Source organism: Cryptomeria japonica, chromosome 4, assembly GCF_030272615.1.
Source record: "Cryptomeria japonica chromosome 4, Sugi_1.0, whole genome shotgun sequence".
Taxonomy (NCBI): Eukaryota; Viridiplantae; Streptophyta; class Pinopsida; order Cupressales; family Cupressaceae; genus Cryptomeria; species Cryptomeria japonica.
In genome coordinates this window covers 600,710,942-600,731,275 of record NC_081408.1, presented here as the reverse complement: position 1 = coordinate 600,731,275, position 20,334 = coordinate 600,710,942, and the positions used below count along the sequence as shown (strand labels likewise).

The 20,334-nt window shown below is 34.0% G+C and overlaps 1 protein-coding gene across 1 annotated transcript; it reads right to left on the bottom strand.

The window, feature by feature from the left end:
* Nucleotides 1–285: 285 nt before the first annotated feature.
* LOC131061135 (cysteine-rich receptor-like protein kinase 44) lies at nt 286–12,407 on the bottom strand. Its single transcript, XM_059219304.1, has 7 exons — nt 11,675–12,407; nt 1,801–1,944; nt 1,593–1,711; nt 1,301–1,511; nt 970–1,204; nt 681–837; nt 286–591 (listed from the first exon to the last, which is right to left on the bottom strand). Exons 1-7 carry the CDS (start codon nt 12,405–12,407, stop codon nt 286–288), a joined length of 1,905 nt encoding a protein of 634 aa, XP_059075287.1.
* Between the last annotated feature and the right edge of the window lie 7,927 nt (nt 12,408–20,334).

The window sequence follows — 20,334 nt, the reverse complement described above, 5'->3', positions numbered from 1 at the left end:
TAAAATTTATATCGCAGGACTGTAAACCCCTGAAGGTACACACTACGCAGAGATAAAATTATTAATCATTCTATCATTGGCAGGGCTAGGCTGATTTCTCCCTGCATTTAATATCTATACAAATTAGACAGCTAATAAATATCACTCAAAATAATTAGTTAATATTTTTCTCCTACTTCTAAAAACTACATACAATTAATGGATGAAATTATTATTTTATTTTGTTCTATACCAGCGTTCAATTGATAGAGACTAATGAGTCTTTCTCATAAGAAATTCTTATAATCAGAATCTAGGTTTTAATTCACTTATTGAGATTTCATTCCCAGAAGAAGTTATAGGGATGAAGCTAATACTCGGACTCTGACTGGCCATGCTTACAAACGCAGGTCTCGTTGGATCTGGTAACGGTACAGACTTGCTGGATATCATTGTATAAACACTAGATATCATTGGACGGTTGTCGGGATTAGCCTGTGTACACAGAAGTCCAATGTGAATGCATCTTATCACTTGCTCTTCTGAGCAATTTCCCACCAACATAATATCCACAACTTTTAGAGCATGCCCTCCTTTGAATAGTCTCCATGCCTGCATCACACATCACCTTTCATAAAGATTGAGGAATTCATTTCCTTACCCATTCTAATGGTTGCTAATTGAGGAATTCAATTTCTTACCCATTCTAATAGTCCCAGGCTCTGATTTTCTTTTGAAATACCTATCTCTGTATTTTTTCTTCCACTTACAATCTCTAGCAGTAAAACTCCAAAACTATAAACGTCGGCTTTTACAGACAGCTGCCCTCCCATTGCGTATTCTGGAGCCATGTAGCCACTGCATGCATCAAAACGATTCTGTTTTAAATGTTTATGTTAATGATGTGGCGCTTTTATTTACTTAAAATAAAGCTCATATGTTTACAGTTTACTTGACTAACAAAAAGAAAAGGTAGAGAAAAGTTCTTACTAGGTTCCTGCAACTCTTGACTGGATTTCGGTTTCATTGTCAGAGAAAAGTCTGGCTAAGCCAAAGTCAGCTATCTTAGGATTGAGATTCTCATCAAGCAAAATGTTGCCTGCTTTGATGTCTCTGTGAATTATTCGAAGCTGCGAATCTTCATGAAGGTACAGAAGGCCGCGAGCGATTCCAATAATGATATTGAACCGCTTTTGCCAATCGAGCGTTCTGCGCTTAAATGGGTCTGTTTTCGTTTCCATTTTAAAAGAAAAATGCTTTAGTCAGAGCAACTTTGAGTAATTTTAGCACTTGTGATTTTGGTAAAAAAGAAATGACTAACCGAAGAGGAAGGTGTCAAGGCTTTTGTTGGGCATATACTCATAGACAAGCATCCTTTCAGTTTCCTCGCTGCAACATCCAAGCAAATTCACAAGGTTTCTGTGCTGGATATTTGCCACCAGTTCCACTTCATTCATAAATTCTTTTCTCCCCTGCGCAGATCTTGCGGACAGCTTTTTCACTGCTATCTCCTTGCCATCTCTTGTTGTTCCCTTAGAATTCAAACAAGCACACATCTGTTTAAGGAAAATATTAAAAGAAATATGATTGGTATCCAAGAGAGTATAGTATACCTTATAAACTGGGCCAAAGCCTCCCTCTCCAAGCTTGTTGCACTGACTAAAATGCTTTGTTGCTTCGATCAAAGTTTCTAAGCTGAAGGCAATTTGCTCTTTCGTAAATAGCCTCGTCTCTGAGCATTTTCATTAATCAGAGTTATGCTAAACTAGTTATTATATAGAGAAAATTACAGGAAAATAATAAGAAAATCTATAGTAGTACCTCCACTCTGCTTCTCAATGGTTGCTACCTTCCTCGAAACTGTAGTTATAGCTTTTCTTAGCATTAGGAAACAACAGCCAACCAAAACTACCATCAAGCTTATAGTAATCCCTAATATCATCAGTAGCCTTCGTGATGACTTCTCTGCAAACCATAAAAATTTAAAAAATTAATCTTCGGGTTGGATATATGCATACAAGGGCTTTTAGTAGAAGATGCATATGAAACATTTTAGGCCTACAAAAATACTAGGTCTTTAGTAGAAAATGCATATGAATTGTGAAACAACTAGAATATTTTTATATTGCAATAAATAAACAAAGAAATAATGTCTTGGGCCATTTTTTAATATAGAGTGCTTTAGATGTGAGCATTTTTTCTTCACATTTAAATGCAATCTATTTTTCAAGGCATATAAAAAGTCAAATTATTTTGATTAAAATCTAAAAAGATAATTTGTGGATTTTCAAACATAAGATACTAAAAAGGTAGTTGAAAGTTTATATTTGAGTTAAAGATATTATAAATCAGTTGGATAGCAGCAAAGAAACCATTGTAGATCAATTAATAAATGAAAAGTTATTTAGATCTTTGTAAATCAAATATAAACATTTAACTTAAATGAAATTGAAGTTGGATTAGATCATTCTTATATCTTAAAATATACTAGACAAAAGTGAGAAAAAATTAAAGAGAGTTTTTGCGACAAAGACCAAAATTAGATAAGGAATCAACAAGACTTTTTATCCTCAAGAAGGATGAGGAGAAACATCAAATACTTCAAATGGGAGAGGAAGAGGTGATGGTAGTTAGGTCTTGGGCATTGTTTTTTATTAAAATAGATGGAGAAGGCCCCAACCTATTACAGATTAGAAAGTAACAAAGAAACAATAGAATTAATTGGAATTAGAGTCAATTAAGATACGTCCTATTTTGAATCAGAACTTTAAGAATGCTTATCTAACATCCTAACCAGAGAAAGTGAAAACCTACTAGTAGTATTGTTTCTTACGATGAACAATTGTCAAGGTAGATCCTGTTGGCATAAACCTCGCGATATTACATTATGTGATGTGGTTCGGTTGCAATGGTTTGGTTATAGAACTGTTTTCTCTTTGTATATCCAATATTATTGTCTAAGTTTTTTCACCATTTGCTCTCATTTGGTGTTAGAGCCTCTAGAGTCTTTGTCTTTGTGATAGCTTTGCTGTGGAGGAGAAAGTAGAAGTATGGCATGAAGTCAGTGTTTGAGGGTTGCTTTGTGCATAGCATAGACTAGCGTGAGAATAAGTTTGTTCATTTTGGTGAATGGTGCAATAGTCATGGCGAGGTGTTTAGGATGATAGGCATTAAACTCTAGCATGAAGATAGTGCATAGGTCTGTTGGGAGTTTCTCATGCACTGCAAATGGATTGTTGATTTTGTAGAAGCTGCATGGTCATAGATTTTTTGATGTAGCTTATATTGCTATAGTGGTGAAGCCGCATTATTTGTAACCTGTCTAGGATTTGAACTGAGTCACGATCCGAAGTATTAGAGGAGTAATGATCTGTATGACCGGCTTCTATTGCTGCTTTTGGTAGAAGTATATTCTAGAAGTATATTCTCTAGACTTAAAGAAATTTGTTGGTTGACATGAAGAAGATAAAAGTGCTGCCATATTGAGGCTGAAGAAATTTGATGTGCTCACCCACGTGAAGGTTTGGCTTCTTCATTTGCTGCGTTGCAGAGGAGATAGAGAGGCTACTGGGCGTGACTTCAAGAGAGAACAGAGACTTCTACATACCATACAAACAAGCCAGTGATCGCTGCATCTTCAGTGAAAACAGATATATGATTCAAGTCCAAGAGCTAAAATAGAATCTTCCGATCCTATTTCAAAAAACATGTAAGTCTGATGTTTTATTAGTACCTCAAGAAGTGATTCTACTTATGGTACCATCTTAGAATAGAAAGCGTTTTATCTTGTTATTTATGAAGAAGTGTGAAAAAATATTGATGTAAAAAGAGAAGGTTGATATTAATTTGTTAAAATGGAAGTTCTATTAGACAAATATTTTGCATTTAATTTTCATATTTGGAGGATGAAAATTCAAATGGAATTGATGAATAAGAATTTATGGGGTATAGTAATTGGAAATGAGAAACCATCTACAGATGCAACCAAGCTATTAGACTCGAAAAATAGAGATGATAACACGAAGGCTATTATTGTTCTTTCTCTTTCTAACACTAAATTGCATCACATAGATTTAGATAAATCTTCAAATTAAATCTGGGATAATTTGAATAAATTATTTGGAGCCAAAGCAGTCAATGCAAAATTCTCTCTAAAACTTCAATTTTTTAGGTTCAAGATGGAAGATGCGATCACAATGTCAAACCATATAAGTAATTTGAGATCTCTTATTAGACAGCTTGTAAAGGTTAAGGTTCTTGTATACAATGATGATATTGCAAAGGCCATATTGTTAAACAACTTTCCTTCAAAATACAATAATGTTGTTTTCACACTTAGTCAAATACCTTCACAAACTCTAGAAGGTATGATTTCAGCTCTCCTTGCAGAAGATAAGAGAACAAAAGAAGAATTGGAAGATGATCCTCAAGAGAAAGAACTATAGTCAAGAAGCAACTACAAAAGATCAAATTCTCAGGAAAAAGTACATTACTCGAGAAGTCATTATAGAACTCAGGCTAGTGGTGTGCTTAAGGGAAAAGTAAAAGAACAATTATATGAAGGCAATGTTGCTTGCATTGAAGATGAAGATTCCACATATGATGAATGTATTATTAATGACTCTTCTCCTAGTGTCAACCGCACATAATTAGGCTGGTATCAATGGTGCATTAGTACTATAAATTTTAAAATCTTGGAGGCTGGTGGCACCGAAGAATGGACAATTTTCATCATCTGAAGTTAGCTTCTTTCTTTGAGATGGTGTTCTACATGAGAACCAATTTTGGCACTTTTTATTTCTTTTTTTTCTTTCTTTGTTGATGCTGCTAGATTTGAAGAATACATGTGTCATGAAGATTATATTATGAAGAAAGTTTTGAGATTTGGTGTTGAGCTCAATATCAATTGTTGTCGAGTGATCTTTAGAGTATATGATTGATAATTATACCCTTTCGTGGTCATTAGACAATGATAGAGATCTTTTGTATCTCTTAGGGATCCTTGTTGAATAATTCAATACTGTGATTTCAGAGTTTGGGACTAAGAGAGTAAGAACACAACTAGAAACTACACCTTTTCAAGGGTCAAGAGATAACTTGATGGAGCCCCACTTGGTTAAGAATTTTCTTCTTCAAGAGAAGATCTTTCAAAAATATGTATTCATATAATGTAATCAGTATTTTTTGTTGTGTAAGCCTTAAGGGGGGTGCCTAGGGCAAGTTTTAGGAACAATGTAATAAAGGGGGGAATGATGGTGTAAACCTCATGATATTACATTGTGTGATGTGGTTTGGTTATAGAATCATTTCCTCATAACTATTTTCTCTTTGTATAAAATCATCGCACATCATCCACTATTATTTAAGTGTTTTCACCATTTTCTCTCTGATCCATCATCACAATAAGAATAACATTGACCCATAGAAAAAAAGGTGTGCCAACAGAAAAATAGTTAGAGAGAACATTATTAGGGTCAATAAATTTACTAGAAGAAATAATAGATGAATATTTAACACCACTATGAACCTTAGAAACTTCATTTGAAGTAGAATTAGTTTGGCAAACCTCAGCTAGAGGGAAAAAAAAAAGAAACCAAAAACCCAACATCTATCATTTTATTGTCAAAAGAAGATTTAGACTGGAAAACAACACCAACACGTAAATCTGTAGCAACATGAAGAGGATCATAAATAAATGGAGAATGAGACAACCCTTGACTCTCAAGCATAGCATCTAAACCAGGAGGAAAAGAAATAGGAATGGGTAGTTTTGAGTCCTCTAAAACAAAATGACCATCAAAAGTAGCATCTAGAAAACAACAAAGTGTTCACGAATGAAATTCCTCCACTAGCTTGAGGAAGATTTCTTGTGAGCACCACGAAAAATAAAAGACCAAATTCCCAGTAGCAAAACAATGCCTGCAACAAAAGGGGATCTCCTTGTAGTCTACTAGTTGACACCAAGATCTATCATTAATAGAATTTCCTCACTAGGTAGAGCTTTAGAAAAATCAACATCCACTAAAATTCGAGCAAAAAAAGTATGACCAAAGTCTTTGGTCATAGAGTCCACCTTCAAGAATCCACCTAAATTATTATCAATAGGCTCATAGGCTTCATCACACCAATGAAAGGGAAGATAACACAATCTTATGCACACAGGAAAAATATAAGTAGAATCTTTCAAAGGATTGAAAGAAGAAATCATAGATTAAGCCTCCAAGTTCCATCATCAAGTAGAGCTCGTCGATCATCCCTAGAATTGAAGCAAACCACAAAAAAAACTTTGGCTAAAGAAAGCTCCATTTTACCCTCGACCAAAGGAGACCAAACCTGAAGAATCTAGAGGTGTAAATCGGGGGGAAAAAAGACCAAAAATGAAAAAACCAATAGATTAAGCCCTTCCTAGCAAAATAATCCTCACATTCAATCACTTCTTTCCCCAAAATAATCACATGAGTAGTAGAAGCATATGGAACTACCATCTTGACAAAACCCTTCATTTTCACAAAAGCACCAGAAGTAGTAGAAGCCTTGGCTACATTAGCAGTCAACGATTAATCTGTATAAGATACTATTTGCTTGGGTCTAGAGGAAAACAAGGGGAGGAGTGACCCCAATACTACCAAAAATATTCGCATGGGTGTTATTATACAAATAAGAGGTATATTTGCGACATTATTGTAAAAAATTAGCCATTTTGTGAAAATAAGGTAGCCACAAGCACAATCACAAGTGAAATAAGAAAGTGAATTTCAATCATAATGAAGAAAAGAATTTAAATGCTGGTATTTTCTCTTTTAATATAAAATAATATTAGGTTTAATGACTTTGTTCATTCAAATTGAATGATAGACAATGAATATTTGTATGTGCAATTCAATAAAGAAATAAAGAGTCAAGTGAACCATGGAGATTGTATAGTAGTGGAGTTTGGTAGAAGAAGTGCACTAGATATTCACATCAACCAAGGTGAGGAAAAAACTAGATATGATTTTTTACCAAGAGATAATGAAACAATAATTTGAACAACTTAGACCTAACTAATGAGAATTGCTTAAAATTTATTATAAACTATATAACGCATGTAGAACTTAGAATACAATATGCAAAAACTACAACACATTTAAATCAAAAGAGACTAGAAGAATTGCTACTGCTATTCATATGTGAGAATATGGATAAATGAATAAATATAGTAGTTATAAAGAAGATTGAAAATTATAATTCTTATGTTAGAAAAGGAGAAGATACCTCTTTTTCTTTTCCTAATTAGTGTGGAGGAGAAGATTAAATGCATAGAGTACAATAATGTGGTAAATTTAGGTTGGAGTTTAAAAACACTTAATTGGAGTGTAGGATTAACAATTCAAATAAATTGAAGGCCCTACTATAATGGCTCATTGATAGAGATAAGGTGTATAATGCCAATACTTATAAATGGTATTCAATAACTAATAAATTAATATCAATGTTGAAACATGTCATGTACATATGGTTGTATGGTATACATAGCTAGGATGTTACTGAGTATCAAACTCATTTAGTACAAGATAAATATGGTGAGGAATATGTATGTTATCAAAACTTAAATGATATAGAGTTGATTCCTATGGCATAAGGTCTGCTAGGTGTCACACATATTATAGAAATGTAAAATGTGGGTATCAACATGTTATCTATTATATGCATATGACCCAATGTAAAGTTAGAAAGGTAGAGAATATGATTGCAACACACACAAAAAATACACAAATCCTTATTTCTTGATGAACCAACTCCTACCAAGGGGTCATTTATATCATGCATAAATTATAATGGCTCATAATTCTTGACTTATAATTACATGGATTCCCTTGTAGACTATATTAGCATTTAAAGATAGAACCAAGAGTGTCTAACTTTAACTAAAAGGACACATGCGATTATTGGCCTAATGGGAATTATATAAATTTTACTAAGGAATAGGTGTGAACTATAGATCTATATATTGTTACAAGCTAGGGTTGTCGTTGCACCGAAAGATCGACCTGTCAATGCCCGATACAACCACTAGACTTATAGAATCCACAAGAGGTTGTTAAACCATGTCACGAATCCCTGTGAGGGACACTGGCTCACTACCAACAATCCCCCTCCCAGCATCACTTGTCGTGGCTTGCGTGATTTGAACCTGTGACCAAGCTCTGATACCACTTGTTACAAGCTAGGGTTGTTGTTGCACCAAAAGATAGACCTGTCAATGCCCGATACAACCACTAGACTTATAGAATCCACGGGAGGCTATTAAACCATGTCGTGAATCCCCACAAGGGACATTGGCCCACTGCCAACATATATGTATGTATGTATCTATAACTCATAATATATGAATTTATGAATATTTTACTTATTTTCATTTCTTAAATATTACTAAAAGAATATTTATTTATTCAATTTATGTATTTTGAATTAGATTAAAGTTAACATAAGGGGGAATCTGATTCAAATTCTATGACAATAAAAATCTTATTGAATCAAGAATACCATTTATACTACTTAGGGGATCATAGACTCTCTCTACAAGACACTTCAAAAGTTTATTAATGTTTTTCTCTTGTTCCAATTAGTATTTCTTGTACCCATCAATATTTTTTTTGAGTCTTCTTAATAATTCATGCATAAATTATTATGGCTCACAATGCTTGACTTAGTTAAGATTACATGGATTCCCTTATAGACTATATTAGTATAGGAAGGTAGAATTAAGAGTGCCTAACTTGAAATCTAGACAAGCACACATGCGATTAATGACCTATTGTGAATGTATATTCTATTAGGCAATAATTGTGAATTATACATATATATATATATATATATTTGTATGTATGTATAATTCACAATCTAGGAATTTAAGATTTTTAATTTTTTCATATTTCTTCTCTATAACTAAATGAGTAGTTCTTAATTCAATCTATATACTATAAATTAGATTAGTTAATATATGTTACGTTATTTTTTTCTTCTTGATTTTAAGTTATGCATGTCACAATTATAGTCAATTATACAATTACAATTATATTAACTATATTTTTCTTGTATAAATGCATTTTTAGTTCATCGAATAAAATATCTAGCATTTTATTTTATCATTCTTGTATTAGAGCCTATTGATTGAGTTACTCAATGGGGAAGTAGCATTGTGAACAAGAGATAGATAGGATGAGTTTATGTGCCTTCCCTCTTCCTTGTTTCACTACAAACCAGGCAAAGGAAAAGCTAACTAAAAGGGAGTAATGAAAATACATATTGATTGATCTCGTGAAGAAAGATAAATCATTGTATAAAGAATTAGATCCAAATGTAGAAATTAGCTTTCAATTTGTAGGATTTAAACCCTCAAAACTAAACAGAGACCAAAGATTTGATACCACTTTGATGGGAGTTCAAACCTAAAACTAAATAGAGACCAAGCTTTGATACAAATTTGATGGGATAAAATCTCACTGAAGCACTCAAATAACAAGATGCAAATTTTTTGCTTTGTTTTCCAATCAACTAGCGATACAAATAGAAATAAACCCCAAACAAGGAGATAGATGGATACAAGCAATATTTCTTTTCCATTGAATCATAAAACAAACATTTACAAATTGATTTTTAACTCAGATTACAATATTTAATGCAAACAATTACCTATAGCAATCAATAGTTGCACCCAATCACATCTAATCTGGAGCTACTCAATACACCATGTTCCTCTACTTGTCTAGAGCTTACACATCGACTTCTACCTCTATCTAAAGCTACCTCTTACTGCACTACTCACTCTTCACAAACACAATTGTTGGAACAACATTCCTTTGCTCTTCTTAGAATTCTTATTCACAAAAATAGTTTAGAGATTGTTTTGTGAATATTTGTTATTCACAAAAAATGTCTATTAGAGACAATATTTGTTGTGTGCAATAGACAATTTAGAGATTGTTTTTGTGAATAATAATTCTAAGTAGAGCAGAGGAATGTTGTTCCAACAATTGTGTTTGTGAAGAGTGAGTAGTGCAGTAAGAGGCAGCTTTAGATAGAAGTAGAAGTCGATGTGTAATCTCTAGACAAGTAGAGGAATAGGGTGTATTGAATAGCTCTAGATTAGATGTGATTGGGTGCGACTACTGATTGCTATAGATAATTGTTTACATTAAATATTGTAATCTAAGTTAAAAATCAATTTGTAAATGTTTGTTTTATGATTAAATGGACATGAAGAGACAATATTTGTTGTGTACAATAGACAGTTTAGAGATTGTTTTTGTGAATAACAATTCTAAGTAGAGCAGAGGAATGTTGTTCCAACAATTGTGTTTGTGAAGAGTGAGTAGTGCAGTAAGAGGTAGCTTTGGATAGAGGTAGAAGTCGATGTGTAAGCTCTAGACAAGTAATCTATGTCCATTAAATTAATTGTCAAAACATTAAACTATTGTTGTTGTGTGTCAAGAGAAAGAGAGATCAAGAGAAAAAATAAATCTTCAACAAGCTACCCCTAACAAGTAGGTGGTTGACAAGAAGCTCGGGGATCCAAGTAATTTGTCCAACACAATCTAATCCTTTCTGGTGCTTTCACTATTTTTTAATGTGCCTCCATTGATGTGGGCATTGTAGGAACTACCTAAGACATTCAATAAAAGGATAATTATTCAGGCACATGATAAAAATTTTGTGGATGATGTGTATAAGTATAATGGTGTTATAGATGGTTTTAATTTTGATTCTATAAAACAATACATCCACATGATTTTATGAATGAAATTGACATTAATACTACACCTTCCCCTCCCGCTTTATCAATTATTTTTCTTGATGTAAAAATACCATAAAATAACCACTATGGATAATTGTATTTTCTTTGAAGAAATACATAATTATTGTTATTATTCTTGTTCATACAACAAACCAATATAGCATATATATGAAAGGGGTTATTTTTAATACACAATTCCAAATTATTATTCTCATTTGAGAGTCCCTCGTGACAACAAAATGAATTTTTATTTATACTTTGGATTATATTATCATACTACTTAAAGTTGGACCTAAAGAAATACAAATATTACAGCTCATGTTATTCCTTCTTTAGATAGATTTTCCACACTACTTGGTAGACCATAGCTAGTCAATGCATAAAAATTATTCATGAAGGAATGGTTATCAAGATCCCAAGAGATTCATATGAACCACAACAAAATCAATAGAATAATCAGATTGTAGGCCGGCAGTCTACTTTGCTTCTCGCTCACCTAGTCACTCAAACATGGATCTACAAGTTGACTAGGCTTGTACATGCACTATGATTGAAGTCAAACAACTACTTTTAAATGGGCAACGTCTATGCAGCATCCAAGATGCACCTTTAACCATGATTATTAATTAATTATTAATAAAAACTCATTGTATTCTAATTTTCAATTAATTAATAAACACAATAAAAAAATACATCTAAATGCTACATTGACCATCAAGACCACCCCATCAAATATAGGTGATGGATACATCTCTACGGAAGATTGTGTGATGTTCCTCGAGTTCTCCAAAAATTATATAGTTCTAAGAGATGAAATATTATATAACAAAATTGAAATGATCAGAATCTTTTTCATCGAAATCTATCTTCCAAATATGTTAAAAGAGAATAATTGATTAAGCGGCCAGAGATACTAACTTGATTTTGCGTGGGAAATTGCCTTAGCTGAAGCTGAGTCAAAAAATGGATACAACTCGTATCTCACTGTGCAGCTACCTGACATAACCTGAGCTCCTTGGTTTGAAGTACAGCACTGTACAAGCTCTTGCCTTGCTCTAGACAAACACGAACTGCAATCCTCCATTGACAAATCTCTCAAACACTCAACCAGACCATACACCTTAAGCAAACTTGAGTAATTAGCAGATCCCATAGCTGATCCATTATTTTGGAGAGCTTGAGCAGACAAATTGGAGAGAAGACTCGGGGTAGTGGACACAAAACCCTGCAAATTACCTATGACGACCTGCTCATTCCTCACCAGAAAGAAGGTGGTATCTAGAGTTGAAAAGAAACTAGAGTTATCATAGCGCAAAAAGCAATCACCCATCCATACTTCCCCACCTATCCCATTGCCACAACGGTCTGTAATCATGTTATATGCTACACTTAAACACTCTGAGCATGTCTCTCCTGCTACACTCCCAATACATTGGAGCAAGCCGTACACTTTATTGGGAAATTGGCCATGGGAAGACATGCTAAACCCTGAATTTAGAGGCGCGTTACGAGACAGATCATTGAGTACTAGATTCAAGTTTGTGGAGTATGTACTCTCTTCTGTGTAATTTGAATCAGTATTGCAGGTAGAATATCTGTTTTCGCATATGACTGAAGGGAAAATCATTAGAAAGACCAAAATAAGAGACATTGTTTTAGTCGAAATGTTGGGAAAAGAAGTGTTGAACCTTATGGAATAGGTGAAGAATTTCATCACGGATAATTTGTGGGATGTTGGATTCTGTCTTTGTCCATTGAATTTAAAAGTGGTATGTGATTTAGACTTCGTGTTTTAATATACCATCCTCCACAAAAGTTCACGCATCTATGGACAAGATGATGACATAATTGAAGCTTGTCTGTAATGATAATTTTGCAGTTGATTTCGTGTTAAAAGATTTAATGTTTGAATATGGCTGAAAACATGGCGACAAAATAATTTCAAAGCAATGGGATTCATCCAGTCCAAGACAAGAGTATCCCACACGTTATCTCGCACAATAGTTTAACTCTCAGAGTGTCCCAGACGGCATCCGCACAGTATTTTATATTGTACCAGTCGTTACTCATTACCTACCATTCGATTTTCTGTGAAGAATTTTTATCCCGGTCAAGAATTTATAGAATTGACCAAAGTTGCGATTCAAGAGTCCCTGCAAATTCAGACTTACTGACAGCCTTCGTTATGAAAGGGTTACATTTCCTTACTCACGTGAATCATAAAGGGATACACTCAATCTTGTACATAACTGTTAAAAAGCAACTATTTGAGGTACATGAGGGCTCGCCCAACCAAAAACTTAAGTCAAAAATACGAAAAAAAACTAGCAGACAACCAGAATAGAACCACTACAAAAAAAAACAGCAAAAAAATCAGACAATCAACCAACCACTCACCATAGTCACAAAGGGATGGCCTCCTAAGTGAGGAAATTATCATCTTACCATTCATGACATAACACTTTAACTTTATCAGCAAATGACACTTTTTTGTTTATCTTTTCTAAAGGATGGAGTCATAGAGTCCGGAGTAGCCTTGACAATGGAGGTGAGGGGGTCCAACACCATAGAAGGAGACTCTAGATGTCTCTTCATTTTCGCCTTCCTTCTTTCAATCTCCTTCTGAATGACATGGAAAGAGGCAAATTTCTTCATCGCCATTTTCTTGCTCAAAATAGTTATCTGGACTCAACTTTCCTTTTCAAGGCCTTGTGATTTTCCTTCAACTCATCCATGTCTTTCCTCTCATCCTTCAGATTGATCTTAGCATTGATCTCTTTAAGTTTCTCCTCCATTGATTCCTAATTTCCAGTTTCCTTGCCATGTCATTGGCTACCTTCCAAACCCTCTCATCTTTTCTTCCATGGCCCAACTATCTCCACGAGCCTCCACCTCCACCATCGCTTCCAAGCCATTAATTTTCTTCTTGGCAACCTTCAACTACAAAAGGAGCCAGCGAACAACCACATCTTGTATGTTGACAGCCTCAGCCAACCCATTAACTTTATCTACCAAAGCAAGGGAATCTAGCTTGAGGGTAGAAACACCATGTATCAAGGAAGAGGAGCCCAAAGGGGGTGTGAAGAGGGCTTTTCTCCACAGAAACAGTCAAAGACCAATTTGAACTTGTGGACAAGGAAGAATTAGAATCCTTGGATTCCTCTTCCTCCTCATAGTCCACTAAATCAATTTCCTTTGAGGGGGGAGCAAAGGGATATTTTTGTTTGGTCACACGAAGAGGGTTGAATCGAGTAGGGATTTGTTTAGTCTTAGATGAGGATGCCAAAATGGGGTTAATGTTAGTAGCTGAGGTTCCAATAAGTTTTGCTGCTAGGTTAGAATCGAAGATGGGGCCAGAGGAGATCAAAGGGGTCCCATTAGATGGAGTCAAAGCCAAATAAAAATTATAAAGCCTCATAATTAAACCTTGGTGACGAGGGAGAGTATTCTTATTTAAATCTTGATAAAACACATGTTCATGATTATAGGCCTAGGGCTAAATTCCATGTCTATATGACCCTATTTATTTATATGTAATTCAATTTCTGAAAAAAAATGTATAACATGAAAGGAGATATTTTCTATAGTTTCACAAATCTGGTATTGCATTTATGATATATGTATTTTAAATGAAGTATGTTTTTGTTCTATAAAGGATCTTTTTTTTCATTTCTTTAAATTTGAAGGGTTCTGGAGATGAGGACTAAACTCAGAAAATGTTGGTTGTGGTAATGGGTCAATATAATGTTAAGAGAGAAACTTTCAAATTGGGTGCTTTTTTATTTTGTAGTGAAATTATTAGATGTTGTAAGTGGTAATTTTTGAAATATTTGGGTGAAATTGTCAATTATTACAAGTCGTGCTTTCAAAATCATTAGACTGACTGGGTTTTCTTCCTTTTATATGCTTACTTTGGCTTTCCTCTATTGCTTTGTCTTTCCTCATACTTTATTATTGGGGAACCTTCAATTTTTAAACATGGCTTCATCCTGCAACTTCAACCGAGTAGTTTTTGTTGGTGTTGATGGTTTAACAACATGTGAACAATAGCCTCGTCAAGCAAGCATCCCTAGAAATTTGTGTTGAAAGTCTTTCATGAGGTAAGCCTTCTAAGACCCCCTTAAATATGGTTTTACTCATTTTGAATTTTGATTCCGCATGTCAATAGTTAGAGTAGAATACTCTTATTGGATATGTTGTTGGGACTATCCCCCCTAAAAGCATGTTGCGAGACTAGATCACCAAGTCATGGGCCCCTTATGGGGTTTGTCTTGATGAAGTTCAAAACCTAATAAAGTGGTTTCATTAGTTTTTGTTTTCCTCATGTTAGCCATGTTCAAGCTATTTTTCAGCATGACCCATGGTATGTTAGGTTGTCTCTTTTAGTTTTTTGAGCCTTGAATGGGAAGAAGCTTTGTGTGCCTGTCTACCTTGAATTCCCTAGTCTCCTTTTGCCATGTTGGAATTGTCTCTTTTTAGAAATGGAGGAAGAGAAAAGAAAAAAGAAGAAAAAAAGAAACAACATTTAATGTTTCAAGACATGATAATCTAGAATGCAGTGGAGATGTAGATGAAGCTAAAGCCATGTGTAACAATGGATATAAATATTTAAAACACTCTTACAATACTTACTTTTTTCTTTGGACCCTATTTTTTCTTCTTTTCTTTGACAATTATATATCTATGATTTTACAACATCAATCCGTAAGATTTCTTCCATAGCAAGTGGCCTATTTCAATATGCATCGATGAAAGAAATTATATGTTATTCATTATTATTTTCATCATTTTGTTCTACATATTTGAAAACTTCAATTGATACATTTTCATTAATAAAACGTCTACTACTTTCTACCAATGCTAATAGTGTGTGACTTATCTCTTGTGCTCCAATATCCCTCTCTATAATTGTTTCAATTAAAATCTTCATAGAAGCTTTTCAAACTAAATCATATGGATTTTAAATATTTGCAAGTCATAATAGTATTTTTTGGTAGGTTTCAGAGCTTCTTTATGTTTCGGTTGCATAATTTACAATATATTTAATTACAATATGTTTTGAAAAAAATAGGCTGCCAATCTATATTTTCTCTCCAAAGTTGCAATATATGCCAATTGTGTGTGTTAAGTCTATCATCATTTCATGTAGGATCAAATTTTTTCCACCTTGCATATCTTCATATAATTTGGAGCCTTCTAAATTTATTGGCTATGGAACATTATACCTATAGATTCTACAAGTAACATAGAGTTACATTATGTACATCATTGGAATAATAATAAACATTGATTAAATTATTTATCAAAATGTGTACCTATAAACCATTTTCCCTCTTTTTTTCCAAAGACATGCTCCTTCTCTACACATTGTATGTCTTTCTACTATGTTGAGAATCTCGACGTAGTCATTGTCAAAATTTGTTTTTGTGATTTGTGTTGTACTTTTTAGACATGGATGTGAAGAAAAATAGTGGAATCATTGCAAAATAAATTTAAATGGATTAATTTTCAGTATTTGAAAAAAAATTGACAAAAATGCAATTCTATACATAAATGTTAATAAAGAGTTATTTACATACATGTATGTTTCTTTGATGTCTATGTTCTCCAGAATTTTGTGGATAAACAATGAACTTGAAATATCTTTCTGCTCTTTTTCATTGTTCGTCATTTGACCAATCAATATAATACATGTCTAGTGCTCCTTGTATCCATAAGAATCCATGTATATGTGTTGACACTCTATGTTGCCACTCGTATCTACAACAGTAGTATGAAACATTCATTCCTTTTTCAAAAAATTATTTTCTAAAATTAGAGTGTCATAAATGCATATATTGTGCAACTATATGACGGTAGTCAATGACATTTTATTTTTTCTAAGCTTGAGCTTCTCAGGGAGTTGTTAGCGATCTTCCAAACATTAGTGAAGGTAAGTATGGCCAATACAAATTGGATGCACATATTGTAAAGAATATGATCAGTATTCCAATTTGGTGAAGCATGTCTATTAGATATGCATTATAGCTCCAAATTATATCAATCTATAAGATAGATGTGATTGTGGCATATTCTCCATATTCACAAGGCTCCATTATAGTGATTGGCATTTCATGGAAACCTCTTTTGACAAAAACTGCAATTGATGTATGTGCACGATGTCTCATAATAATATCTATCATGTAATATCGAAACCATGATTTTTCTCCAAATTGACTTTTTATTTAATGTAATAGGTGCTTAACCTATTCATGAAGATATACTTGCTTCATTTGAGGTTCTAACCAATCAAATTTACCATCAATAAATAATGTCAAGAATGTCTTATCAATTAGTCTCAATATAGCATATTTATTAATTGGAGGTGTGTCGATTGTTTGCTAGTGATCAAGAAATGTTATTAGTTTTGTATTTGGGTTATTAAGTAATGCATGAATCAATACCATTTATTTTTGTGCATCAAGTGGCCTTAAAGCCATTGATGTAGTGTGACAAATGATATTATCTTTTTCAGTTTTCATTAATGGTCTTGTTGACGGGTGTTTTGACAGACTTAGTCGGGTCACGACGGTTTTGGGTCACTCAGTAGTTGATGTGATCGTACCTATCAAGGGGCCTGTTAGTTGAAACAATTTCAAATTACCTTTTTTCGTAGTTTTTTTATTTACACTCTCAAAATAAACATCAAAAGATATATTAGGGGAATAAGGAAATAACAATTAAATCGATACAATAACAACTAAATGATCCACAAGGTTAGAATTTCGTAATCCAAATATTATCAATATCACTAAATCAACATTCAAATAATGAGCTCCAGAAAGTATATAAAGTTAGACAACTTCACACACCAACGGAAATGAATATCACCCAACCAATAATTTTCCTATCAATTTAATCCTCATATACCATTTACATGTGCAATATGATTCATAAAACAATAAAGCATCCAAAAGAACTAGTTGCTTATTCAAATGATAGAAGTTACCAGATCATGAAGAACACAACCATATAGAACACACAAGCAGATCAGACAATCCACAAACTTCTTTTTGTATTAAACTTCAAATAGTATCAAAAAATCTTCTGAACTTATGAAAATCTGCATAAAATCTCTAAAGTGGACCTCAAATCATCAATTCGCAGACTCTCAAAATGGCCCAAATCCTACAATTTATAGAGTTTTTCCCCACATCCTAGGAAGTCATCATGACTAAATTAAGGATTAAAAAATGAAAGGAGTCACAGTTGACATGCAAGTCTTTGCCTTTGAACTCTACTTAAGTACTACTAAAGTGGTACTCAAGGTTCACTTCCAAAATGATGTTGTGGAAGCAGGTATTTTGTAACATACATAAATCTTGCCCAAAAAGGAAGTGTGAGATACAATGTTAGTTGAAGGCCTAGTTGTAGTGGTGGTGATGGTAATCTAGCCTGCAAAACTAGCATTACAAAATGATGGGAGCCACAATCGACATGCAAGTCACTGTCTGTGGACTCCACTTAACTGTTACGAAACTAGCGCTCACTTTTCACTTCTGTAACGGTGCTCCAGAGGTGGACATTTCATAACATGAAAAAATAATGCCCAAAAAGAAATATGACATCCAGTATCAGTTGAAGCTATAGTGGTTGTGGTGGTGGCATTGCTTCAACATGCAATTTGCTTTTTTTAACTGTATGTTTGTCCTTTATTCCTCTTGTAGTTCTGGTAGTTGTTGATGAAACATTCTATGGAAGCAGTTGGTGGGTCAGCAATAAACTCCATTCTGAATTTTTAAACTTTGAGCACCTTCTTTATACTCTCTATTCTTCTTTTGAGATGAGGTAGAAGGTTCGATAAGTCTAATTCAATTGTTACGAAACTAGTACTCACTATTCACTTCCATAACAGTGCTCCAGAGATAGGTATTTCATAACATGCAACACAAGATACCTAATCAGCTTCATCATATTAGCAAAATCATAAGTGACTCCAAAATTCTAGGATTCTAAGGTTTCAGGGTCTATTTATTGATATTTTGAGATTTCGGGGTTCTGGGGTCCATTATTGAGGATTTCGGGATTTTAGGATTTCGAGGTCCATTATTGAGGATTTCGAGATTTCGAGGTTCCGAGGTCCATTATTGACGATTTCAAGATTTTGAGGTTCCGAGGTTCCAAAACCAAGAAGCAAGGCCAACAACCTATGGATCGATAAAAATCAATTTGTATTGAAAGAATGAAATCTAACTCTAAATCCTAAACTAGGAAAATAAGAAATGCGAAAAAATGAGAAAACGAGCACAAGGAAATGAAAGACCAACCTGGAAGAGGGAGGACGAAAGAAACACGAACAAGCAATGACAAACCAAGGAGAAGACACACAATGAAGACTTTGGGGTTCCGAGGTTCCACTTAACTATTACAAAACTACTACTCACCGCTCACTTCCGTAACAGTGCCCCATAGGCATGTTAGTCCCAACCGGTGCTGAGAGGAGAGGGGTGAATCAACAATTCTATCAATTTTTCATAATTAAAATTTTTAACTCTTATCTGCACTTATTTAATATTCATCAATATACTTAATCACTACAAAAGAATATGCATGCATGAAAAGATAATAGTGACACGAAGCTTTATCTCATGGAAACCCAAATGGGAGAAAACCACGGTGTGAGTAGGAACTCACAAAATTTGTACTCTTCTGGAGTACGCCTAGTGAGGAACCATCCCTATTAGGAGATTACAAAAACACTATTAGGTGCCACCCAGTTAAGGGATTTTGTTTAAGGCTTGTTAGTGCCTTTACCCTGTTTAAGGTAGTTTGATTAAAGGACTTAAGAACATAAATTAGGATGTCACCCAGTTGAGGCATTTTACAAAGGGACCTGTTAAAGTCCACCCAGTTAAGGGGTTTAAGTTGCAATGGTTAGAAAGAAACAAAAGTATGATCTATTGAATTAGCTACTGATAGCTTCATCAGATCACAATGAGAATCACTTTCTATCCACATCAGTTGTATCTTCTCTGCACAACACCAGTTTTCTTCTTATACCTTCGGCTATGCACTCTATCGGTCCTCTAACCTTCAACTCTGCACTCTGTCAGTCCCTTGTCCCTTGGCTCTGCACTCTGTTGGTCCTCCATCCCTCGGCTCTACACTCTATCGGTCTACCTTATACACTTTCTGCTATGCTTAATCCTTTTAGTACTTCCTCTCACTCTACTCTTCACTTTGGATCACCTTCTACAAGATCTTATTTTTGCAAATTTTATGATCAAGAATTTTTGAATGAACTCAAAAATACTTTATACATTTTTTGACATCACCTTCAGGTGTTTTCCTCAAACAAAGCAATCACATATTTCAGAAGATTTCAAATTCAAAATATCCCACTCTTTCTCTGTCTGCCCTGCAACAATTTCACAAACTATTCAATGAATTATACCACCGCATCCCCCAAAAATAGTAACTTTTGAGTTGAGTTCAGTCATTTATGTGTGAACCAGAAAATCTGCGAGTAATCATGGCTTGACTACATGATAACTGAAGTTGACCTCACCAACTTGTAATTTGGTGTAGACACAAGCTCA